Source organism: Castor canadensis, chromosome 2, assembly GCF_047511655.1.
Source record: "Castor canadensis chromosome 2, mCasCan1.hap1v2, whole genome shotgun sequence".
Lineage (NCBI taxonomy): Eukaryota > Metazoa > Chordata > Mammalia > Rodentia > Castoridae > Castor > Castor canadensis.
In genome coordinates, this window is record NC_133387.1 from 16,181,112 (window position 1) to 16,209,022 (window position 27,911).

A 27,911-nucleotide genomic window follows, 5' to 3' on the forward strand; every position below is an offset into this window, starting at 1 on the left:
TAGAAGTCTATAGTTCTAGTTAGTACTCAGGAAGCTGAGGCAGAAGGCTCACTTGAGGCAAGCAATCTGAGACCAGCCTGGAAACAAAATAAGACCCACACCTCAAAACACGAAACAGAAACAAACAATACAAGAATATTAAGAACTGAAAACTACAACTAATTTAATTAGACTCCTGTTGATACACTAACTTTCCTAAACACTAAAAATTTCCATCTATTATAACTGCATCCAAGGAAAAGGAAGAATTTTGTAGTGTTGCCCAAAAGATGATAATCAGGCATCTCAGCAGAATATTGAATTACAGTGCTCGGTAAGTTTTGTCTTAATGACTCTTTAGTACTATAGGTTACAGAGAATTAGCCTTAAGTTGTAATTAAAAATGAAATTCTTGTGGAGCTGACCAATATTCACCAAAACAGCAACACAGACAAAGATGTTTAACAGCAATTTCACTGGGCTGTGGGTGTGTATCCGAGGCCCTGAGTTCCACCCCCAGAACAGGAAATCACTAGGTCAATATGTAGTTTTGAACAGAGTAAAGGAGACTAAGAGTAGGCTAATCAACCATGCAGAATGATGTGGAACCCTCTGCAGGGCCAGGCAGGTTAGGGATGCTCATGGGAGTCCCGGGAAGCTCAGGACAGCAATGAAAAGGCCCAGCAACAAAGGAGACTCCCCGAGCATTTGGCTGCACAGCTCCCTTATGCCAGAACCTCAGGTAGTATGCAGCACAATCTATACTCAGGAGGCTTTGAAGAGTAGCCTCAGAATTATTCCAATAGATGTGGACTACGTTCCAAATAGGTAACAGTCAAAATGAGTATTTCTTATTGTGGTGGTACTGGGATTTGAACTCAGGGCCAAGCTCTTGCTAAGCAAGTGCTCTACCACTTGAGCCACATCTCCAGTCCTCATGATGATCTTTAAAAAAAGATGGTGGTGCATCCTTGTAATCCCAGCACTCAGGAGGCTGTGGTAGGAGGATCTTGAGTTCTAGACTAGTATGGGCTACACAGTGAGACCGTCTCAAAAAAACAAAAAAACAAAAAAAAAGGAGATTGCCTAGAGGTATTTTTAAGCCCTATTTCCACTAACATTTAATAAATGATACTTTTTGTTTAACTAAAAATACATGAAGAAATCTGCAGTCTGTGTTTACTCACGGAGCAGAAGTAAGATGGTTATGTACACTCCGGCTTTCCTTAAAAAGCATTCTGGAAAAATCAGAAAGACACAATTATTTTTTTTAATAGCAAATAAAAACATGATAATGTCTTTACTCTTTTTTTTTTTTTTTTTTGAGACAGGGTCTTGCCAGATAGCCCAAGCTGGCTTCGACCTTGTAATTCTCCTACCTCAGCCTCCAGAGTGCTGGGATTACAGACATGCACCCCCACACCTGGCTTCACTTTTTTTTTTTTTTTTCCCTCTCTTTTCTAAATCATTTGATTTTCAATAGGATGTTACTTATTTATTTATCAAGTAAAAGTTGTAATGGCACAATACACTCAATAGTAAATTTTAGGAAGTGTTTTATAACACCTCTGTTTACTTAGAGTTCTTAACACATTGACAGAAAAGATGGCGTCTGTTGATTTAAGATGGAGTATTTATGATGGCTTTATTAATTTTTACACTCTTTAACTTAAAGTTCTTGAGATTTTAAACATGTCTACTCTTTATTTCTGAGACATCCCTCTATATTGACCATTTTTAATAGAACCTAAGTCTGTTTCTTTTTCCCTATGCTTTAAATCCCATATTCAGTTCCTTATCTACATATTGCCCACATTTACTCTTCTAAAGTTTATAGCCATCTTCCCCACCCCCTTTTTCTCTACTAGCAAATTCAGGTACAAAAAAAAGAAAAGGTAATTAAAAAAACCAAAAAACAAATCTCTATGCCTATCTCTTTATCTCTGTGACCCCATGATTAATTGCTTTATCTTTTAAATGCTTGAAGTTTTTAAAGCATAGGATGTTGAATATACTAGGTTCTTAGCAAAATCAATTTCATATGTGTGTGCATGTCTATCTTTAATAACAGCAAAATAGGAAAACAAAATATAATCCAGAAAGTCACATTTCTTACCGTGCCTGCATCCAGCCCTTAGGCCACAATGGCTTCACCTCTGTTTCCATGAAGGATTTGAGATAATCCTCAGCAGACTGGCTTTTATTTGGCTCTAACTCATAACATCCCAACTTGATCTCAACAAGGTTACATAACAAAGTTCTAACAAATAAAAAACATATATTTAGATATCAACCTGGCTGCAAAAGTGTAGAAAACTAGGTCTGAGACTTTTTTTTTAAGACAGCAGTAATACAGACTATTAGTTGAAGAAGTGAGTCAACGACATGAAAATGCTTTCTGACATTCATTACTCACTGCACTATAGTAACCCAGCATGAGCAATTTTCCATGACACCTTTATGTAAGGACCCCTCAAAACACTAAAAGGGGTAGTTCTCTATGTGGGGTATAGAAAAACTGGTAAGAAAGATGGTTGACTTACACAAGGAAACCAGTATGACTTACTCCACTATTATGAAAATAAAACTGCTAATGCTTTAAGGATATTTGAACCAGGTGAATGTTCTCTTGAATATAGCTTTCCTATACGCTAATCTTTGGTTGCTTCCAATCTATTATTGTATTTGCCGCGGATCCTTTGCTGCATGACGTATTTGGTGAAAGGCGAAGACTGGCTAAATCTTACCTAATAGTGTCATCCCAGTGAAATTTCTTTCTTGGTCCTATAACACGTTTCCCTGGTCTCTCCTCATCATCTTCCTCGGATCCATTTTTTTCTCGTTCTTCATCTGTTTGCAACCTAAAAAACAAAAAAGTTTTAACCCAACCTTATCTACAAAATGCTCTATAAACACGTGAATTACTTAAGTAAACGCTAAAACAGAGTAAATGTGGAACCTATCTTTCCTCACAATACTTTGAATTTGGGATGAGGTAGCTTGATAAATAAAGTCCTCAAACTATAATATAAAGATACAAATGTTCATATTTTAGGTCAGAAAATATTTGTGTCCAGCCCCAAATAGTCAAGTTGGTCAACATATGAAATGTCTGACCAGTGTTAGCTCTTGCTTTTAGACAGGGTCTCACTATTTAGTCCAGGTTGGCCTCAAACTCTTAAATTTTCCTGGCTTAGCCTCCCAAGTGCTGGTATTACAGACATGCACCAACACACTAGCTGCAGCTCTTGCTTAGATCACATCTATTAACTAAACCAAAACAAATGAGTGGGAAGTGACATGTCATTTAGAAGATACTCAATGACATTAGCTTAGTGGTATATGTGGGTTTCTACTTGAGGATAAGGACCACTGAAGACCAACCCTTGACAGCTGAAAGTATTGCTCTAATGCCAAAGCCAGTCCATAAAAAGAGGTACATACTTGGCACACTTTGCTTGACTACGAGCCTGGCAGTCTTCCTGGTATTTAAATAGCTGTTCAGGCATAACATTGCTAACAGCCAGTTTCAGTTTTTGCAGAGGTTCTCTTAATCGATCATCCTGAGGAAAAAACATACCAGGTAAGTTTTTTCAAGCATCTTAACAATTTATTACATAAGCAGATTCTCAATAAGTGAAATTTATGTTTCACAAATTGATACAGATTTGAAATGTTAGAGTATCTAAATATGGACATTTCTTCTATGCATTGTCTTTTAAAAGGCACATTTGGACATAAAATTAGGATGATTCCCATTTCCTAGTTTGTCAACAAGAGTCTAGTTTGCCTACTGCCCTACTATAATTATTAGTTTAATTACTGTTTACATTCTTAAAAATTCTCTACATTTCGACCAATAAATTCTATGGACATCTTATAATGATTAAATGATTAAAAACAGAATGAAACCTACATGGTCTGGACTACTGGTTTAGGGCTAGAGAGTGGCTGAAGTGGTAAGAGCACAAGGCTACCAGGCATGAGGCCTGAGTTCAAACCCCAGTATTGCCAAAACAAAACAGAATAGACTGCTGGTTTATTTCCACTATAGTGGTGAAGTGATATCAAAAGAGGACACTGCTCTGGAATACTAGAACACATAATCTGGTTTGGGTAACTACCAACAGGATACTGGCATCCTGTTCTCACAGTTATTGTCAGTAATTGTGACTTCTGCTGAAAGCAAAAATCCAAGCTCAAGGCCAAAGTGAAAGAGGAAATTGGGAAACTTATCCATATGGGTTCAGGGTAAAAAGGAAAGCAAGTAGGTTTATATTTGACAGTTCTAATCAACTGACTTATTTTTATCTTGCAACTAACAAATATGTAGCTATTTAAAACATACTTTTATCACTATTTTATGTGCAGAAATATCACAAGACTTTTTCTTCTCTGAAACAACAGGGTTTTTTTTTTTCTTTTATTGCTGTTCTTTTCCCTAGTGTTGGGGATTGAAACAGGCCCTCACATATACTAAGCAAGTGCTCTACTACTGAGTTATAGCCCCAGTCCCAAAACAACTGAGTTTTTAAAATGAGATTCTTGGCAAAAAGGATTTTTTAGAATATGTGTATTATTACTAATAAGCAGTTTAACCTATTCTATGCATTAATTGATAAAATTAATAAATATTAAGCACAATATAGTGCCTGTTGGAATAACCCATTTTTAAAAATGTTAACATTCAGTATCATCTTCCTGTTCATTTTTTCCTTTTTTTTTTTTTTGTGGTATATAGGGGTTTGAACTCAGAGCTTCGTTCTTGCTAGGCTCTTCAGCTTGAGCCATGTCTCCAGGCCTCATGTTCCTGAATGATCACTTCTGAGGAATTCTGTAGATAACACATGTGCCTGCAAATAACCCAAATATCTACCAGAATAAAACAGTCAATTAGCTGACAGAATCCACGCAACAGAAGACTGAATATGGAGCAGTGACTCTCCACTACACCTAAACATAATTAATCTGAAGCATGTAACACTGAGTAGTAGAAAGCAGGTTGCAGAAGAGATGACAGTATTGTCTCTATTTATATGAAGCTCAAAAAAATGCAAACTAAACAACATCATGTTTAGGAATACAAGATATGTGATAAGAACTATATAAAGAAAAGTAAGGAATTTTAATCAGGCATTCTTATCTAATGGAAGAGTGTTTATAAATTTCTTGTACATAGCACATAGTCAGAATACTTCCACAAAAGCTTATTTAAGGAAAAAGAATAACTGCCTTTCAAGACTGAAACAGACCATTTTTATTATTTGTTCCTCAATTTCTGCTTATCACTGCTAAGACAAAAATATTGCCATTAACTTGCACATCAGAGCAAAATGTTTCTTTTTAAAACAAAATCATTTTTTAAAGATGATGACTTTTAAAGGTCATGTTGGTAAACTGAGTAATGATATTTATCTTTCAAATAAAATGATGTAAAAAAGTGGAAAAAAAAAAAAAAAAGAAGAAAGAAAAGCAAGTAAGGAACTGGGTTGCTCAAACTCCAGTAAGTTTCAATTGTCGAAGAAGTAACTTTTTCAGGGAATCCAAAATGCCTTCAATAACTTCCTATGGTTTTTGAAGACTCAGAATCTCAAAATAAATGCAAAGACCCTAAACAAAAACAATTCTCTCACAAGTTGTGAAATACTTAGCTGCAGATATTATTAATTATTACTCTTCCACTTACCTGGACATTGAGATGTAACTTCTTCAGACGTTTTACCAATGTTTCTTTATTGCATGGCACAAAAGCTTCAAGATGGGAATAGACACCACTACGAATGATAGGGCCTAGTTCTTGCAGCTGTAACTCAATGCTGACCAAAAAAAAAAAACCCCAATAATAAACAGCACAGAATTTGTTTTAGGTGACATCAAAGCAAGGCAGAAAAGGCAGATAATTCTTGTCCTCAATTTATGTTTCCATGATTTCCCAGGTAGTAGTATCTTTTTATAGGAACAACTCCCTCCACCCCCAATGAACAATAATGCTACAGAAAATATTCTATGATGAAGAGTAGAATTTATATGACCACAACAAGTTGACAATACTTTGTGGTGATGGGAAAAAGTCTATTTTTGTGTAGAGCACAGGAACTCCATTTTAACTGACAACTCATTTCTTGGAAGAGATACAGCATCTCTCCACCTGCTGGCAACTGGACAGTCATACAATTTTACTGAATTCCTACAGTATTTTTTCTTAGAGGTCTCTGAAAAAAGTAAAGATTCAGAAAACATAAGCTCCCCCATCTATGCATAAAAACTATTTTATCCATCTTTGTTTCCCTTATTGTGCGTGTATTACACACACGCTATATATTTAATAGTTTATTCAGTTTATTATAATTCTGTAGTTCTCATTACAAATTAGGCTTCTGAGACAGAAAACAAATTGCTAAATATGTATTTAGCCTAACAGTTATTTAAAAGAAAAAGGAAAGCAGTTTTTAACAGTTATCATATTCTCAGCAGGACAAACCTTTAACAAATAAGTAAGGTATTTTTCAAGATGGAAGACATTTTTATACCTGGCAATTGCTACTTTAGCAAGGTAAGAACAGATGTTAATGTGAAAGCCAATACCCAATTGGAGCCCTTGGCAGTAAATTATACCTAAATCACCACATTCTATTACAGGAGAAGGCACAGACGGACTTGAGTATATTTCACAAATGCAAGATGCACCAAAAGATTTAATTAATAGCTTTTGGGGAAGAAAAGAAGCACTACTGTATCAAATATATCCATTGTTAGTAAGATCTATTATAATTTTAGAAAAAGGAAATGTGCAAAATTAATGCTGCTTAGAATGGGTAATAGAAATTTCTTGTGGAAACCAGACAGAAAACAGAAATGACAAGAAGTTTAAGACCTGTAAGTATTGGAAGGCCAAATGCAAGGGTTCACATGGAAACAATCACTATGGTCATGAGCTCTGTGTACAAACATTTGGTTAGATAACATTATGTGGTTACTATAAGTCTAGACTTTGGGTAGGTCTTGTAGGCTTACCTTGTTATTAAAAGTTAGTTGAGGCTAAAAATAAAATAGAAACTCCAAGTACTAAGAGATTCCAGGTAAGGATAGTCTGACTCAATGACCTATTTACAGAAGTCAGTGGTTTTCACAAAAGACAAAAGTCAGTAGTTTCCAAAACGTCAACTCAGGTACAGAAGAGCTGACTGCCTGAAGAGAAACCCTTTACATTGAGATTCAAGTCACTACTCTTTCATGAGCACCTGAAAGGAGCATCTAACAAAGAAATGGCAGACAGGTCTCACTAAAAGTGGCCAGCAGGATTTTAGTACATGCCTATGGCAATTTGTTGAGCAGAACTGATAGGGTGTCATAATTTATTAGCAACATAATTTATTAGGTAATAGGGAAAGAAGTTACATAAGCATGTTGTATATTTGTTGATTCAGGTCAAATTTAATTATAAAAAAAGAAAAAGTATTTGCTAGTTCATCAAATTGATCTTTTTCTGCCCAGCATAAGTAAACAATGGTGAGGCAAAGCCAATCACCTGGACAATTTCATGAGAACTACTAACCAAAAAAATCGTCAAATGCCCGTTAAAAGAGCAATTTGGTCCTAAAAAGTAAAGCACATCTCTTTAGGACAATGGAAGAAGAGGTCCAAGAGAATAACAAAGTGATTGACAGGGGAAAAGAATCCAATTCTGAACCAAAGAGCTTGAGGAACAGGAGGCATATTACCTATGAAATAAATCATGTGGGCGCCCCAAAACAGGAAGATTTGTTTTACCATAGATGCGGGAGGAATAGACAGAGAAGCCTGTTAATAGAATGTCAACAATCTGCTTATTTGAGATCCTATATCCCAATGATGACCTCCTGACTCTCCCAGGGGTGAAACAGTTATTCCCTCTTAGAGAAGAGTAAAATAAGAAAGAGCAGTTTGTCACAAGGCAAAGATTTTTGGGGATTTTTGCATAGAAAGAAAAAAAAGAGTTAGCCAGATCCCCGATTGTAGAATCTGGGAGCTCTGATGAGTAATGGCTACACAGTTTATTGAGTCTGAGGTTTAAAAGACAAACCTAGGTAAAATGCAGTGGCATAGATAGGAAACAACTGCCAAGTTTTGAAGGAAACAAATTCAACCTGAAAATCCCTGGCTAAAACAAAGAACAGGAATGAGAAACTCCTCTGCCACCAAACTAACAGCACACTATGTCACCTGAGTCCTTTGTTTTTTTTGGGCAGGGGGAGGAAGTAGGAGGGGAGAGTGCTGGGGACCAAACTGAGGGCCTTGAACTTGTTAGAGAAGTGCTCTTCCACTCAGCTAAATTCCTAACCCCTTCTGAGTCCATTTTAAGGATATCTGGATAATACAGATTGCAATTAATTACAAATAGTAATCAGAACTAATGAACCCATCAGCCTTTCGTTGACTCTCCTAAGAAATTCTCTCCATCACACAGTAACAAACTTTTTTTTTCTTTTTGGTGGTACCGGGGGTTTGAACTCAGGGCCTCATGCTTGCTAGGCAGGAGCCCTACCACTTGAGTCACTCTGCCAGCCCACCATCATGTATTTAATTATAGTTAGCACAGTATTAGAAACATTGTTTTCTTGTGTCTTTCTATATGATGCTATAAATCACTAAAGAAGTCATACATCATTTTCATCAGGAGTAAAATTTACTGTTTTTCCCATTATCACATTTTTGCACAGTTCTGCCTACAGACAACTGTATACTTACTTCCTGAAAACAATGGTTAAAAAAAATCTATGAGCCAATAGGTTTCACAACAACAGCTTGTTTGACCACAACCTTAGATTCTACAGCTTTATTAGTATCAAACTTGGAGTACAAAATTATTGCTATCTTAAATATAAAACCTACTAATTTAAATATAATCTATCCATATCAGCCTTCATGTTCTCCTTCCAAGTCTAACTTCTGTCACCTTCAAGTTATCTCCATCCTACCCTACAACCAGGATTTCTTCATTAAACCATACTTTCATTTGGCTATAAAAATCTGTATGAATTCTAATTAACTTCACTGGGTATCAGTGGAATTATTTTTCTCAAGTCTGAGGTAATGAAAACAGATGGAAAATTATACCAGTCTATAGAAACATTCTATGCTTTTGCAGAAACTCATTTTCATGTAAGAGGACATAAAACATATTTAAGTCCAGATTAATGTTCAACCTGCACAATGGCCACTTGCTTTAGCAACTATAAATGTTGGAAGATTCAATTATCATAAGCGGTCCAATATATGCAGATGCATAATGTGATTGAGGAACATAATGTTAATCATACTTGCTGCAAGGCTGAAAGGGAAGAGCTGAAGCCTGAGACTAGCCACCTACTCAGCACCTGTAGCACCTCTATCCCACAGTCCTACTATTTCTATAGATGAATAATTCTCAAGATTTTTTAATAGAAGAAAATTACTTACTCCAGAAGAATATTATTCATATCTTGTGTAAAGAATTTTTTCCTTCCTTCTTCATCAAAAAGTTTGGCAGCCTAGAAAAGCATACAAAAGTATCAATGTAACGCACAATAAACAACTATCTGAGATGATCTGATTTAAAAAAAAAGAACTTTATATTAATAGACCCCCACAAGTTATGATCCAGTCAGGAAAAGCCATTTGTGAGAACCAAATCCAAATGGATATAATGTACTTTTGCTGCAGCTGCTGTAAAAAATTACCACAAACTTGATGACGTAAAACAACCAAAATTTATCCTCTCATCTGGAACTGCAAAGTCAGTATCATTTGGTTGAAATGGTAAGGAGCGAGTTCTCCCCCAGAACCTCTGGAAGGGCACAGACCTGCTGACACATTGATTTCAGTCCAGTGTTAGTGATTTTGGTCTTTGAACCAAGCAAATACATTTGTGTTGTCTTAAGCCATGCAGTCTGTGGTGGAGAGCTCACTCCTCAATGCTGCTGGTACTTTTTGCACATGGCTGCAGCACTCCACTCTCCAAGCCTGACATCTCCAGTCACTGTGTGTCTGCCTTCGCATGGCCTTCTCTTCTTCCTCCTTCTTCTAAGGATGCAAGTGATTGCATTTAGGGCCCACAGGATAATTGTAGAAACATCTCAAGTTCCTTAACCTAACTGCACCTAAAAAGAGGCCCATCCTACCTTTTTCCCATGAAAGGTAACATTCACAGGTTCTAGAGGTTAGACTATGGCTATCTTTTGGAGACCATTTTTCATTCTACCTCAGATAAAGTTATGTGATCCTAACAATATGAATGAAAGATCAATTCCTAACAAGGTTAAGGTCTTGAGAATCAAATAGAAAAGATACTTAGAATATTACAGATGAAAGAAATGTGAAGTGCAATCTTGTGGTCTACCCAAGTTGAAGCTACAGATTCCTGATAGTAGACCAAAGAGTTTGGAAACCTACCTAACTTGAATCCAAGACAATAACCTCCATATGACCATGTCCTTAAGTTATGGAGTCACTGCAGAGTTCAAAGAATTCTATTGGGATTGTTGACTAGACTACAGTCAATATTACAGCTTGGGGAAGAGGCTTTATACAAAGGGAAAAAATTAACCTGTGTTATAACCATTAAAAAATTAGTAGAGTTGGAATCTCCAAGAGGAACTTACAAGCAGTAAGTAAGTACAGAAATACTGAACTGATTACCCAAATGCTGAGACAAAATATTTAAAAAATGTTTTTATTCTTTGTGGTGCTGGGGATCAAACCCAGGGCCCTGCATATGTTAGACAAGTACTCTACCACTGAGCTACATCCCCAGCCAAAACAAAGGATTTTTTAAAAGGCCATTTAATTGATGGGTCAGCATAGGAAAATACAATGTTTCAAAAGAAGCAATGTAAGTAATAAAGCAGCAACATCTATTGTCAGATTTCATCATAATCACAGACCACAGAAAGTATAAAACTGAAAACTAAGTAATAATCTTCTCTTCATGATACATATAGTACCTATCAAAAGTCTAAAGTGAATAAATATTTCCTTTCAATAAAAACACATATACATAAGAATTTCTGATGAATTTTTAAACTTTCTAACTTTAAAAGCTTTAATATGACCCCATTACTGAAAATTAGATTCACCAAGTAATCACAAATGAGTATGTATGCATGTGTATACACAAATGTGGCAGGTGCCTGTGATCCTAGCTACTTGGGAGGCTGAGATTGGGAGGATCAAGGTTCAAGGCCAACGCAGGCAAATATTTCACAAGATACCCCCCCCCCCATCTTCAAAATAACAGAGCAAAAAACAGACTGAGGTAGAGAGCCTACTTTGCAAAGCAAAGCCCTGAGTTCAAACCCCAGTATCACCAAAAAATAAGATAAAACAAAAAGTCCTTGGGGGTGGGGTGATAACTTATTTAACTTTGTATTCTCACACTCCATTATGTACATTATACTTATTATTACATTTAATTCTCATAACAGCCCCAGGTTACAGAGAAGGAACCTAAACCTTAGAAAGGGTCCATAAATTTGTGCCCCGATATCTGACTTAGTTATGGATGCATGATTTAGAACAAAGCCTTCTGATGTCAGCTGTGCAACACTACCACCAATACAAAGATACTGATTTCCTGCAGTCACTCTGGGCTCTACTTAACTAATAGCAATGAAAAAATTAGCCAAGGTTATTATTAAGGAACAAGCAAAAATTAATTAAATGAGTTTAAGAATAATATTTTTAACACTATGTTTCTCACCATAACGGGTTAACTAGAAATAAAGTTGTGGAATGCAGACATTTTGCCATAATCATTTGGAGAAAAATTTACTGAGGAAATCAAGGACACAATTCATCCTAAGATCCTTGATATGTAAAACACTGAGAGAGGACTAGAGAGGCTCAAACATTAGAGCACCTGCTTTGTAAGCCTGAAGCTGAGTACAAACCTCACTTCCAAAAAAAAAAGAGAAAGACCATTCCAAATTTGGGGTACAATATAGTATATATGAAAATGTCACAATGAAACCCCTCTGTAAACTATCATATACCAATAAAAACATTAAAAAAACCAAAACAAAACACTGAGAGAACTGGCTTAATACATTTGAGCAAACCACACACTAACTCTTAACAATTTTACATGCTACAAGTAGAGGCAAATTTCTAAGACACACTTCTTAGGCAGGATGAAGGTTGGGTGTGTATTGGGGGGTGAGGGGCTGAGGAGAAATATAGGAAGAAAGCCATAATGAAAAGCAGACATCAGGAAGGAAATCAGTCAAGAGGTTTAGTATGGAAGGACATTACAAAGACAGTAAGAAGAAAATGCTTGTCAGACAGAATCTTACTGTGATAATTTCCTACAAACAGATTAGGAATAAGCATGATGAATCCTGGCATGCCTACTACAAACACAGATGGTTTTGATATGAGATCTGACAACTTTACAAGACTGAAGCACTCATCACTACTTAATTATGAGTGAGAATGGAAGGCATGTAACACAGTAGGCAGTGTGCACTCCATGAAGCACCACAATCCTGACTTCAAATACTGACTCTGTATCTTGGCTCCACCACTTAAAATCATGTGGCTTTAGCTATCTTGCACTTCAGTTTCCTAGTCCACCAAACAGGAAAAGCACTACCAGCTCACATGAATGTTGAGCAAACTGGACAATGAAGTATGTAGAGTGTATTAAAGTCAGTCAGGTTCACTGTCTCCTGTGGCTATTATACTAATAATTCCAGCTTGGAAAACCTGAGTCACATTACTAGCACCTTTTAAAAGCCAGAAAAAACTCCAGAGTTTAGAGACAGGGCAAAGGTAGTCAGTGAATCCTGGTGTTTGGACTCTGGCTCCACCACTCATAAGCTGTGTGGCCTTGACCTGTCTCCACTTCAGTTTTTTCTGGTAAGGGGTGGGGCAGTGCTGGGGTTTGAACTCAGGGCCTTAAACTTTCTAGGCAAGTGCTCTACCACTTGAGCACTTCCCTAGGCCTCCACTTCTGCTTATTAAAACAGAAATAATACCTACACTTTAAATACAGAATTGTTGAGAAGATTAAACAAAAACTCAGATTAGGTCAACAAACTTTCATTTACATGATATCTATAAGAAAAAGAGCTAAGCTGCCTGCGTGGCTCAAGTGATAAAAGCACCTGCCTAGCAAGTATGAGGCCTTGAGTTCAAACCTCAGTACCACCCAAAATAAAACAAAACCTTAAGAGAGAGAGAGAATGCACTAAAATAAAGGAGCTGAAAAAGATTTAAAGCAAATGATGGAAAAAGCTACATCAAAAATTAAGAGCATACAGTAGTCACACAAAACTGAGTTCACAGTGAAAAGCATTAATAGGACAAAAAGGGTCATCTTCAAATGATAATCATCACAGGGAAGATGCAGCCATCAAAAATCTTATGAATCAGAGACAGCAAAGAAATAAACACTAAAACCATGGTAAATACTTTGCAACTAAAAGAAACATTTGCAATGAGATACTTTCACCATACTCCCTCTAAATTCTGGACTGATGAGGTAGATTAAAATAAGTAAAAACAAAGCACAACTAACTAGTAAGTCATTATTCAGAAAAAACACTAAAGAACAACAACAAAAATTGTTAACAAAACCTAAAAAGAAGTTGTTAAAATTGGATAAATCTATTGCTCCCCTGCTCAGATACTTAAAATTCAGGAAGAGTTAAGAGGGAAAAAAACAAAATACAATTTAAGAGCTGCTTTAACTGGCAAAATCACAGGAGGAAAAGCAGGATATGCAACAGCCTACACATTAACCCACATTAACAATGATTTTTAGTTTTTCTCTTTTTTTTTTTTTGGCAGTATTGGGGTTTGAACTCAAGACCTAACACTTGCTAGGCAGACGCTCTAGAACTTGAGCCACTCAGCCAGCCCAACAATGAATTTTTAAAATGTAACATTTATAAATTCATGGATTATATTCCAAAATATACTAGTTTAAAAATGGTTATCTCTGTTGGGGACAGACAATGTCAAATAATGGAGTTCTTTCCCTAAGTATGAAATACAGTCTATATTGTTTGTATTATTTCTACTTATTTTTAAAAATTTTTATGACATCTTCCTACAGCCCAGGCTATCGTCAATCTTAAAATCCTCTGGCCTCAGACTCTTGAGTGCTGGGATTACAGTCATGCACCATCACACCTGGAATCATCAAAAAATAAAATAAACAGAATAAAAAAAAATAAAATAAGATGTCAATGTAGTTTGGAATAAGTTCAGGTACACTTCTGCAATGTTATTATTTGATCCATTATGTTTTTTTTAATCTTTACAAATAAATTTAATCTTGAAATAAAGGAACATCTGAACACAGTAATTGAGGATTATTAGAATATAAAAGACAGATGATGCATTTAAATTACCTAAAGGGTAACATAAAAAGTGTTATGTATCTTTTATATACTCTCAGAGCAAAATGTTCGTCAGAAACTTTTTTTTTTTTTTTTTTGCCAGTACTGGAGCTTGAACTCAGAGCCTTCACCTTGAGCCACTCTACTAGTCCTATTTTTGTGAAAGATTTTTCGAGATAGGGTCTCCTGAAGTACTTGCCCAAGATAGCTTCAAACCACAACCCTCCTGATCTCTGCCTCCTGAGTAGCTAGGATTATAGACATAAGCCACCAGCGCCTGGCCAGAAACTTTGTTTTTTTGGCAATGACCAATTCCATTTATTTTGATAAACTGTATGAACATAAATATTCTACTTGATCAATGTCTGTATGTATAAACATATATTATTCTATTATATTTTACTCATTATGGTCCCACGATGTTTTCTCTGTACTTGCTCCTTTCTATGTTCTATTTTCTTTACTTGACTATGTAGTTAGGAAAAACTGTGGTATGAAATCAGTATGAAAAAAATCTCTATAAGTAAACTAAAAAAAAATCAACTGGAGGACTAGGGCATGGCTCAGTAGTAGAGCACTTGCCTAACATACAAAGCCCTAGACTGGATCCCCAGCAATGGAAAAACAAAACAAAGCAAAAAAAAAACTGTATCCGTGTTGTAACTATAATTATTTCAATTTAAAAGAATGTAGGCATATAGCCAACACCTACAAGAGAACATGGAAAATAAAAGTAGTTATAACAGTGTTTGAATTATGGGTCATTTTTGTCTTTAAAAAATGAAGCGTTGGGAGCCTGAGATCTGTACTATTTTGAGGCCAGCCCAGGCAAACAGTTTGTGAGACCCCCATCTTCAAAATAATCAGACCAAAATGGACTGGAGATATGGCTCAAGTAGTAGAGCGCCTGCTTTACAAGTGAAAATCCCTGAGTTCAAATCCCAGTCCTACCAATAAACAAAAAAATGAAGCATTTATTGTTATATTTGTGTAGCAAATACAAACCAAAGAGAATTATTACACTTACTACACGGAGGTCCTCGATGCGTTTTTCGAGAAGTACAGGTAGACCCTCTGGGAGTGTAGGTACCACCTTGGGCATAACCTGAGAGGCAAAGGTTGGCTGGTTGGTGTTTCCATTTTCTCCCCCCGACTCAGAGAGGGGGCTACCATCAGAAGCGGCATCCAGTAATCTGTCAAAGTCAAAATCATCTAGCATCTCTAGGGCATTTTCAGCTTCCTGAAACAGTTCGTGTTCATTTGTGCTAACAAAAATGGGGAGATCTGGATCAGTGCTGTTCAGATTTAAGTCTGGGACATCATTCCCCAATGCTGTGGCAGCACAAGGGGGCTTAGTCAGAGAAGAGGTCTGTAAGGTCACTGGGACTTTAGGGTTAGATTCCTTCTTTAATGCATCCTTCTCTTTCTGAAATTTTCGTATCATGGCAGCTAAAGAGAGAGAATCTTTATATCGCTTCTTCTTTTTTTCAGACTTGTGTGAATTTAGAGCCACAACTCTGTGAAGACAAAAGTGATCAGTGAGGCTATATGTAATTTTAAAGGCTAATGCCCACTGTAAGTAAGTAAACATGGAAATAAAATAAGCATTTGAGAAGTGACCAAGCAAACATTTTCTTAATTTCTTATTCAGCTGTACTTTTATGACAGCATCTTTTCTGAAGTCATCTGGATATCAAAGGCAGATATGTAAATGGTCATTATAGCTAAGAAAAAATCAACAGAAAGAAATAAAACTCAATGTAGCTCAAGTTTATTAAAATATACTAAGCTAAATATGCTAATCTACTACTTGTTTTAGAATGTTCACATTCTTTAGCCCATCTATAAAGTTGTTACCTAAAGAATGAACCAAATAAAAAAGTATGTTTTTGGCTAGGGGCATGTCTCAAGTGGTAAAGCACCTAACAAATGTGAGGCTCTGAGGTTCAAATCCAAATATCAACACAAAAAAGAAAAGGGGAAAAAAAAGTGTTTTGCTGAAAACAGAGTTGCTTACAACCAGACATCCATTACTGCCCATCTTTAAACTGGGAGCACAGGTGATTTATGCTACAAATTGCTGAAGAAATACAGAAGCTGCTGTGTCTCAACCTCTGAGACTTATACACAGCCACCATCTTCTAGATCCTATTCTAACTGCTATTACCTTCTGAACATCTTTCACTTTCCGTTCTAGGAAGAGCTGCATTAGGAAACAGATATGTAATTCTCAATGATAACCTCCTCCCTACATGAACTATGGGCAGGTTACTATCATTTCCTCTAAGAAATGTTTTCTAAATCCGAGAGCTTAAATCTTTCTGTGTGTGCTACAAAACCTGAAAGATTATTACCTTGAAGACAGGCCATGTTTCAGTTATTGTTATATACTGCAAACCTATAACAGTACTGAATGTACAAGAGGCACTTATTTGCTGAGTAACTTTTAAGTTTAAATAACAATAAATTTGATTAAAGGCATTATTTACAGTTATGTTCCCCAATAAATTTACTTGTAAATAATGAACATTCAAGACAACCATTAGTAATGCATACATTTTTATCTCAGTAATTTTTTTTTTGAGTCAGAGTTTCACTATGTAGCCCAAGCTGATCTGGAGCTTGTGATCCTCCCCAGTGCTAGGATTACGTGTATATACCATCAAGCCTGACTTTCTCAATAATTTCTTTTTTTTTTCTTTTCTTTTCTTTTTTGGTGGTACTGGGGTTTGAACTCAGGCCTCAACTTGCTAGGTTGGTACTCTACCACTTGAGCCACTCCACCAGCCCTCAATAATTTCTTAATGACTTCAGGTTATGATTATAACTACCATCCCATCTTCAGGAGGGAAGAAATACCTCCCTGCACCAATATTTCAGACGCAGATTGTACCAAATACAGGGGCTAAGGAGGGAAGAAAAGCCAGTCTCTCAGAAGTCTTTCCTTTAGCTCTGTAAAATAGGCACAGAAAAGTAAAGGCAAATAGCCATTTTTGACAGCATCTTACAAATATTTTATTCTTCCAACTTAAGGCTTTTGAGAAATTATTTTTTTCCTTTTTTAAACATTTTTTATTAGGACATATACATTATATGGGGGGAATTGATAGTGACAATTTCGACTAGACTTTTATTGTACATTATTTACATTGCCCCCATCATCTCTCCCCCTCAATCCCTTCCCCATCCCATTTAAAGCAACTGCAAGAGGTTTCTTAGTTCTGTTTCATATAGGTATATGCAGTCCATCTACCATATACCCTCACCTTAATCTTCTTCCTTCAATGCCCCTCCCTTTTATTTTCTTTTAGGAGCAATATGTCTCTTAAAGTCATAAACATTAAGAATAAAATAAAATCAACGAAAAAAAATTTTTTTTGCAGTGCTGAGGATGGAACCCAGAGCCCACACGTTAGATAATGGTGTACCACTGAGCCACATTGCCAACCCATGAAATTTTTTTCTAGCATAGATCACAAATTGTTTACAGGCTATTGTTAATCTCTAAACCTTGGGCACCAGTTTAGGGCTAAAAGATTAAAGCGCTCTGTTCTATGCTCATAACTATCTTTTTAAGATGGTTCTTTGGGTGTGGGTGTGTGTGTTACTAGGATTTGAACTCAAGGCTTTGAGTTTGCTAGGCTGGCATCCTACCACTAAGCCTAAAACCACAGTTTTAGACCCCAGCCCTTATTGGCAATAAGCAAAATCTTCAATGAACCAATCTGAAAACACTATCTAAAGTCTCTAAGATGACAAAGCCTTCTGCTTATTAATATATAACCTAACATTATTACAACATATGTTAATAGGTCATTAATATTTTTTTGAAAATATATTAAACAGACCCAGCTAAGCTGAATCAATTAATGGTGACTATATCTCTCTGAAAGGAGAAACAGTCATACTGTGACACTAATTCCCTCATTTGGTTCAATTTAACATACCCCAGTTGTTTGGGTACTTTTTTCCTTGGCTTCTTCTCCTTTTCCCCTTCCTCTTTCCGCTTCCGCTTCTTCATCTCAATATCATCTTCTTTTATTTTAGGAACCTGAAAAAAAACAAAATAGTACATTTTCAATGCTATCCTCTTTGGTGTAAATAATCCAGCATCCAGGGCAGTAGTTTTTCTCAAATGTCAGTGTGTATTAGAACTATTTGCTAAAACTTCAGGTTCCTGCAGGGTCGGGGGAGGGGGGGGTTTCATGAGCATTCTCACTCATGATTTTGATTTAGTTCTCTGAGGTACGGCCTTAGAATTTGCACTTTTTTTTTCTTTTTTTTTATCATTTTTACATTTACTTACATGTGTATACATTGTTTGAGCCACCTCCCCTCTCCTCCTGCCCACCCCCTCACTCCCCTACCCCCACCAGAATTTGCACTTTTAAGGAGAATTTTGGTGATGCTTGTACAAGTAAGTCTTTGCACCACATATCAGGAAACATATATAGACACTATTCATTTCCCAAATACAGTGTATCCAATTCTATAGAATGTGTTAAAAATTAGATCTTAGGAAAGGTATCCGTTTTTAACAGTCATTTCTATACCAAGTCTTAACCTATCTTAGTAAACTTATTGCAGAAATAGTAGACTCTCAGAACACATACGAGAGACAAAAATACTTGAAAAATGATGTATTTACTATGATGTAAATACCAATTTTTCCATATCTTCACAATTTTATTTTAAACATGTAATGAAGACTTATTAACCAATGGTTAGTTTTACTTTTCCTTACATTCATAATTATGGCATAAGTAACATCAAAAAAGTATATCCTGGGCTAGGGATATAGCTCAGTGTTAGGGCGCTTGCCCAGAATGTATGGGGACCTGAGCTTCATCTTCAGCACTGCAAAAAACAAACAAAAAAACAACTATATATGCTATTAATTCAATGTTCTCCTCACTGTTGCAATGTTGCATAAACTTACCTTGGGTGGTTTGTGCTTTTGGTTGTCTGTAATATCTTCTTCTTCAGTATCTGAAGCTTGGCGAAACTGCAGAGTACCAGTATTGATGTAAAAGCCTCCATATTTTGTTGTTAGAGAAGCAGGAACTAATTCATCATACTAGATTTAAAAGAGATTCAGATATATTCTACTGTCTATAATTCTATAAATATGTCAAAGAAACTCATTCACCATAATAGTGTCTTCCTCACATACTAAATGCAAAACTGATGCAAATCCAGCAATTCCACTACTGGGTACACATCCAAGAGAATCAACATCAGTACTGCACTCCTATTCACAATAGCCAAGACTTCGAAACAGCCTACGTGTCCATCAGTAAATGAATGGATTTTTAAAATGTGGCATATCTACACAATGGAATATTATTCAGCCTTAAAAAGAAAAACAAGAAATTTCATCATTTGCAACAATACAGATGAATCTAGAGGACATGTTAAGTGAAATAAGTCAGGCACAGAGAGACAAATATCATTATGAGCTCCCTTATATGTGGAATCTTAGTGGCTAAAAGAGAGGATTTAGAATGTTCTCACCAAAAAGAAATGGTGTCTGATGTGACAGATATATTAATTACCCTGATCATTACAAAAATATATACATTATCAAAACATTATTGTGCCCCATAAGTATGCACAATTGTTTGTAAATTTAAAAAAAACTAAAAAAAGGACTGCAAGGAGGATGCTTGTGGAATAAATTTAGTTAATATCTGAAATAAAAAGTAGTTCTGATCATTCAGTATATTTAAAAGAGGATATTTTCAAAATGAGGTGAATATATACCGCCTGCTGGGAAAAAGCTGCATTCACTTCCACAATTCCTTTTGTTCTTGTTGTTTGTGGTGCTGGGGATTGAACACAGGGCCTTGCATATGCTAAGCAAGTACTCTACCGCCAAGCTACATCCCCAGGGCCCCCACCCCTCCTTTTTGAGACAGGGTCTCATTATGTAGCTCAGGCTGGCCTTAAACTTGTCATATACCCCAGGCTGACTGTGTAAGCTTGCCATTCTCCTGCCTCCACCTCCTGAGTGTCAGAATTACAGGCATGCCCCACTATACTTGGCTCCTCTGCGGAACTGAATGTCCACATAAGGAGTAAGTTTAATTTCCTACCTTATCACTATATAATTTAATCAACAAGGAGGTTATAAAGAATAATACAGGACTGGAGATATGGCTCAAACACATCTCCAGATGTGTAGAGTGACTGCTTTGCAAGCATGAGGCCAAGTTCAAACCCCAATCCCACAAGAAAAAAAAAAGAAAAAAAGAAAGAAATGTACTTTCAGGCTGACGGAGTGGCTCACGTGGTAGAAAGTCTGCCTAGGAAGTGTGAAGCCCTGAGTTCAATACTCAGTAACATTATAATTTTAGTTCCATTCACAAGTGGGGACAAGTTTTTAAATGTTTCAGTGAAAAACAGCTATGTCTTAATGTGAAGCAGAAAAATAACTGCTCAGTAAGAATATACTTAAGGATATAGAATGAGCTAGGCACTATACTGGGGACAAGGGACTCAAACTGTCTGAATTAGACTATGTCCTCAAAGTCTGTATTTGCAGGCTTATCATTACCTTCCCCATGAAGATGGACAAAAAGCAAACATTAAATGAAGATCAATCTTAACCAAACGAAACTGTTCACATGGTAATGAGAAAAGGAACTCCACATCAAACAGTATAGGATATCTGCTACCTGGGATCCCCATAACTGCTGTTGGGGCTCTTCATATTATATAACTAGATTTTGAGTCAGTACTTCTTCAACGAAAAATTCTTTTTCTTTTTGATATATTGTACATTACTAAAAAGAGATTTCATTGTGATAATTCCATATATGCACACAGCGTACCTTGAACAAATTCCCCTTCCATTATATTCCTATAAACCCCTCTTTCTTCCCCGCCTCATCCGTCCCCGTCCTTCAGTTTGGTGGGTTTGGTGGGTTTCCATTATGCTGCTACTTTCATATGTATATATGCAATGCACTTCCATCCTCCTTGCCTCTCAGTATCTTTTCCTTTTTCTCTTCCTCCTTCCGCTGATCCCCACCTACATTCATGTCCTGTGATCATCGTCACCACCATCACCACCATCATCATCATCCTAGGTTTAGGTTCCATAAGTGAGAACATGTGCTATTTGGCCTTTTGAACTTGGCTTATTTCATTCAGCACAATGATCTTCAGATCCATCCAGTTTCTTGCAAACGACATAATTTCATTTTCTTTATTGCTAAGTAACATCCCATGGTGTATGTGTATAATATTTTCTTTATTCATTCATTCATTGTTGTGTGGCACCTCGGCTGATTCCACAGTTTAGCTATTGTGAAGAGAGATGCAATAAACATGGCTATACCTACAGGTATCTCTCTTGTATACTGACTTACATTCCTTTGGGTACATGTCCAAGAGTAGTTTGGCAGGGTCATATGGTAAGTTTATTTTAGTTTTTCGAGGAACCTCCATACTGATTTCCATAGTGGTTGCAACAGTTTACAAACCAAGAAAAGTATATGTGGACTCCCACCACACACACACACACACACACACACACACACACACACACACACACACACACACACTTCACCAGTATTTATTGTTTGTTTTCATGATGATGGCCAGTCACACACACACACACACACACACACACACACACACACACACACACACTTCACCAGTATTTATTGTTTTCATGATGATGGCCAGTCACACACACACACACACACACTTCACCAGTATTTATTGTTTGTTTTCATGATGATGGCCAGTCTGACTGGGGTGAGATAGAATCTTAGTGTAGTTCTGATTTCCATTTCTTTTAATGGCTAAGATGTTGAATACTTCTTCATGTAGTTATTAGTCATTTGTATTTCTTCTAAGGACTGTCTGTTCAATTCATTTGCCCTTTATTAATTGCATTATTTGTTCTGCCATTTATATTTTTGAGCTCTTTGTATATTCTGGATATTAATCCCTTATCTGTTGAATAGCTGATAGGTGATAGGGTGAAGGTTTTCTCCCATTCTGTGTGTTGTTTTGTGGTTCTGATAACTATTCCTTTTGATGTGCAAGAAAAATTCTTTGCCATGGGCAAGGAATATACATATCCTACTAGTCACTATAAGACTATTAAGGCTAGGGATGGTGGAGTGGCTCAAGTGGTAGAGTACCTGCCTAGCAAGAGAGACCCTCAGTTCAAACCCCAGCACCACCACCAAAAAAGAAAAAAAAAGTTAAGACTAGGGATGGGGGTCAGGTGTGGCTAAAGGGGCAGAGTGCCTACATTAAGGCTAAGTACATAAATTGTGATTTTAATCTGAATCCTTTCAAATTATATGGAGAATGGAAAAACAAAAAGCACCAGTTTAATCATGCTCACTTAAAAAGAAATGAAATGAAGACTAAAAAAGAAAGAAATGAACAACTTTCTTGTTGCTCTTCTTGATTTGCTACTCTGATGATCTCTGTGGATCTTACAGAAAAGGACCAGTACTATCTGCAAGGAGTCATGTGCAGAAACATTAAAGAGAAGTAATTTGTGGTAATTATTTTGAAAATGTATGTGATAAGATAAATACACTTGTATCTTTGTATATATTGTATAATGCACCTAGTTTTCTTTTGTTTTTTTTTTTTTGCACTACTGGGGCTTGAACTCAGGACCTACACCTTGAGTCACTCCACCAGCCCTTTTTTGTGATGTTTTTTCGAGACAGGGTCTTACAAACTATTTGCCCTGGCTGACTGTGAACCATGATTCTCCTGATCTCTGCCTTCAGTGGCTAGGATTACAGGGGTGAGCCACCAGTGCCCGGCTTGCTTCTAGTTTTCAATACTTCATACAAATGATTTCATTTGGTCCCCATGACACCATTATGAGGCAAGGAAGGTAAATATTAATTCCATTTTACAAGTGAAAGCCAGGTAAGAACCTTAGCAAAGTAATTTTATATGTTGATAGCAAAGTCACTGGCCAATCTCAATCATCCATTACACCAAATAGTTTCTTTGTGAGGGAAACACATTCATCATCAGGTATTTAGGACAATTTTGATTGCTTGCAGTATGTCTGATGCAATATTCTGCCGATCTTTCTCTATTCTAGTATTCTTTAGGAAAGTAAACCCCTTATAAATATTTAATTTATCCATTTAAGTGGAATGTGTTAAGAGGCAAAGGACACTGAACTTCAGAATCAGAAGGCCCAGACCCTTGACCACTGACTAGCTATTCTGACTTTGGGGAAATTAGTTAACATCCATTTTTTGGGAAAGATTATAAAACAGGGACAATATCACTTGTTTCACAAAGTCCTAGTGAAATTGAAAAAGCACAACCTAAATAGAAGTATTGTTCATACTGGTATTATTTATTAATAACAAATAAAAACATTTTCTTTCAGTTCCTTTACAATTTGGCAGCATAAATGTAAGATTAAAAATAATCTTCAAAAGCATTTACTTGAGGCATTTTTTTAGTAATTAGTACATGATTCTGAAAATTAATTAGGATCAGATTATTTTCAGTCTCTGAAATAATTTATGAACATGGAAATTATACAATACAATCAATGAGAACAAGGACAGGAATCATTTGATTGGATTATAATTGCTATATGTCTGTATTATCATAAAAATACAAAATAATTTGTCAAGGACAATGACACTAACTTATTTTGCAAGTCAAATGACCTGTATTTTAGTTCAACTTCCTCTTATAAAACAGGAACCTACACTGTTTTACAAATGTCAGCAGCTAATCATAGTACTCAACAACTTATACCTACAAAATTTATCCTTCTGAAAGAAGTACCTTTCAAATTTTTTTCACCAAAATTCAAGTGAAACTACATAATACATCAAAACCCAGTACACACACAATAAAAATTTTATAAATCAAGGGCTGCAGATGTGCTCAAATGGTAGAGCACCTGCCTAGCAGGCACAAACCCCTATGTTCAAACCCCAGTACTGTACCCCCAAAAAACGTTTTTAAAAAATTATATAATCAATGACAGATTCTATTATATTTGACTTCATTTTCTTTAAAAAATACTAGTCCCACCCCCTAAATTGACATATAATCCAATAATAGGTTATAAAATTCAGTTTGAAAAATATTTCATATATGAAATAGAACAATCAAACCTTCTGCCATTGTTTCAGTGGGGTGGGAACCAGGAGGAGGGAGAGAGACAGTGGGGGTGAACTTAACCAATTTACAATGTAAGGCTATTCAGAAATGTCACAAAGAATCCCTCTGTACAACTAATGTATGCTAATAAAAATGAAAATAAAATTAAAATAAAAAGTCAAAAAAAGAAAAATACTTTTCAAATGTTCTGAATGCTAGAAAAGAAAATATTAAAAATGCTACTTATGAAAGTCTACATACTAATTATTTCAACCATAAGATAGTCTAGCAAAGGCAAAACTACGAAGACAGTTAAGATTAGTGGTTGACAAGGGTTGGAAGGAGGGAGGAACAGGCAGAGCTCACAGGAGTTTTAGAGAAGTAAAAGTACCCTGTAGAACAGTGTAACAGCGGAACTGTGTCTATATATTTGTTCAAGAATGTACACCAATGGGGAACACTAATGTAAACTTTGGACTTCAGGAACAATGGTGTATCAATGTAAGTTTATCAATGGTAACAAATGTACCCCTGTGGCTTACGATGGATTGTAAGGGAGGTGTGTGTGAATAGAGGAAGGGGTTTATTGAAGCTCTCTACATTTTCAGTTTTCCCGTGAATCTAAAACTGCCTTAAAACACAAATTTTGTTAATTTTTTTCTAAAAGCTACTTAGGTAAGCATGAGTACATGCAATAGCCATGACTGAGTTCCTTTTTGAGTTATTTAGAATTTAAAATCTACATATAATGTTAACACTATGATGTTCTTCAACATGTTTAAATTCATTACTATTTGAGCCTCAGAATAATTCTAGGCAATAAGCAAGTCATGGCAGAGAAAACAAGGTGGCTTTACATCAGAAGCCATTACAGGACTAAAATTCAGGACTTCCGCACTGAGTTTCAAATAACAGTCAAGACTCTTGGAACATTCCCTGCCCTAACCTTCTGGTTGGCAACCTTCTTGGTAACAGGATGGTCTCTCTACTTAGCTATGTTAAGTCTAGTCAGGACACTACAGATAATTTAGGAGTATGGCAGGGTGTCCAGTATGCATCAATAACTCCTTTGGATTGTTCTCTTATAAGTATAGGTTCTGTCATTGTTTATTCAACCAAGTACTGTAGTAAAAAAATGTGCTCATCTATGGGTAGTTTAATAGTTAAATAGCGTTATTTTGTATATATTCTAAGTAATCACTGCACACTACAGAAGATATCATAATTTCAAAGAGTAGATTCTCTAATACCCAGACAAGAATGGAAGAACATACACCTTACCCAGTGCAGAACATGACATGCCATCATTTATTTACTCTATGGCCAATGACTACTGCAATCCTTAAAAGCTGCCCTAAATTCCTCTTTTTAATTTATTTATTTTTTAAATAAGAGAAAGAGAATACCAGAGAAAAAGCTATAGAACTTGACCAAAACAAGCCTAGTGATAAAGGCTGATACTTAATATACCACCATTTTAGTAAGACTTGCAGCAATTAAAACAAATTTAAGTATATTATTTACATACGTATATCTATTATGTAAGTATATTATATTAAATATATATATATCTGCCAGATTAACTTCAACCCAGTAGCACTAATCTTCATGATCACCTGGTTCTCATCCTGGAAGTCATTTCAAAATACATCTTTCTGAGTTTAGGACTACCAATAAAAATTAAAGATACAAATACCCTTTGACCAATAAATTCACTACTAAAAAATTATCTTACCCATATATTTGCACTCTATAAATATCCTGCATACACCTTTATTTACTTAGATGAATGCACACAAGATGCTCAACTTCTTGCAAACATGTAATACTGGAAACCATTTAGATGTACATTAAGTAGGCAGGATTAGTTAAATATATTACACAATTTACATATAATTCCCTACTGACTTTTAAAAAGGAATTATATCTGTAAATATCAATAGCATTCTTGTTAATTTTTCAAAAGGATATGTAAGTTGTATGTTCACCATACACAGAAATTTCTGCTGACTATTTGGGAAGCTTTATCTTCTACTTCACAACCACCCTGTATTTTATTAGTGTTTTTCATAAGCATATGTTGATCTTATTTTAAAAAAATAAATAAAACAAAAAACCAACAGCAAAAGTCATGTGTTTAAGCCTCATCTCCAGAAATTATAATTTACTGAGTCTTAGTTAAGACAATTATACCAATATTTCTCACCCCTGGTCGAGAACCATTACTTTCATGTAATGATTTTCAGCATTTGGTTAGAATATTTTTCCTTTTCCCTTTAAAAACTTACTTTTGGTCTTAGTTTGGGCAAAGGGTGACAGTGGAATTAATACTAACTACTGAAAACAAGTAACTGCTAAGATCCTTAACAAAGTCTTGTAGGACCTGGAGAGGAGCAAGGCATAGTGGTCTAATAGGGGGTTAGCAAACCACAACTGGCTGGCTTATTTTATCCAGCCTGGTAGGAATGGATTCCACATTTTTTTAATGGTTGAAAATATCAAAATGGTTAATACACCGTGACATATGAAAATTACATGAATTTAAATTTCAGAGTCCATAAAGTTTTACTGTAATACTGCCTACTAATTCACTTACATATTATCTAGAGCTGCTCTCACATTACACCAGGTTTGCTGTAACAGAGACCATGGCCAGCAGTCTAAAATGTTTACCATGTAACTCTTTACAGAAAAAAATGTTTGCCAAAACCTGGTCTAGTTCAATAGTATAACAACTCACCATGAACCAATACAGTATTACAAAAATTTAAATGTGCAGTATTCTTTTTTTAAAAAGTTCAAATTTTTAAGCAGTGAGCATGGCTTGAAAAAGCACAAGCAAAGCATTCATTAACTTATTTATGTTACTTTCCCTTGACTTCCACTATCCCAAAGAATTTGCTGCCATATTAAAGATACATTACTCACAGCCTCTGAGTTATCAATAAACGGATCTGTCTCATCATAGCCAAAGCCTATATCAATTAAATCTTGTAGCCGATCCTTCCGGTGTTTACGGGGTTTCCCACCCTGCAAAAAAACAGATACGTTAGACTGATTCAGTACACATGCTGTTTCCATAAAGTTTAAAAAGACATGTTAGAAGAATTCAAATAATTTTTGTAGGTAAGCTCTCTGCAGGAAGTTTGAATTTAAGTCTCCCCACACATTGCATGTAGGCTGTACTTAGTGATTCTCTTCCATAGAGTAGAGTATGAGAAGGGGGACAAAGTAACTTTACACTGGAAAACCTGCCAACGTTATCTCCGCCAGGTGACAGTCAACATCAACAGTGATCCTTAGCATGATATGATAAAAATTGCAGTTTACCTTTGTGGTCTTACTTAAAAAATCTAGTTCAGTCATGAGAAAAACCACAAGGAAAATCTGAAAAAACATTATAGCTCAGATAAGCATAAGGAAACACAATGACCAAATGAGTTCTGGTATCCT

General features: G+C 35.9%; 1 protein-coding gene across 3 annotated transcripts in view; it reads right to left on the reverse strand.

Annotated features, from left to right (window-relative positions):
• The window catches only part of Ubn2 (ubinuclein 2), a 68,190-nt gene that overhangs the window by 22,681 nt on the left and 17,598 nt on the right, over positions 1-27,911 (reverse strand). For all 3 annotated transcript variants that reach the window (XM_020160439.2, XM_020160425.2, XM_074062190.1), the window contains 10 exons: positions 27,387-27,488; positions 19,279-19,416; positions 18,287-18,390; positions 15,367-15,856; positions 9,418-9,488; positions 5,666-5,795; positions 3,424-3,542; positions 2,727-2,840; positions 2,096-2,239; positions 1,167-1,217 (listed from right to left, as the gene is read on the reverse strand). In XM_020160439.2, the coding sequence (XP_020016028.2) occupies positions 1,167-1,217; positions 2,096-2,239; positions 2,727-2,840; positions 3,424-3,542; positions 5,666-5,795; positions 9,418-9,488; positions 15,367-15,856; positions 18,287-18,390; positions 19,279-19,416; positions 27,387-27,488 (1,463 nt within the window). The remainder of the gene's footprint in view (positions 1-1,166; positions 1,218-2,095; positions 2,240-2,726; positions 2,841-3,423; positions 3,543-5,665; positions 5,796-9,417; positions 9,489-15,366; positions 15,857-18,286; positions 18,391-19,278; positions 19,417-27,386; positions 27,489-27,911) is intronic.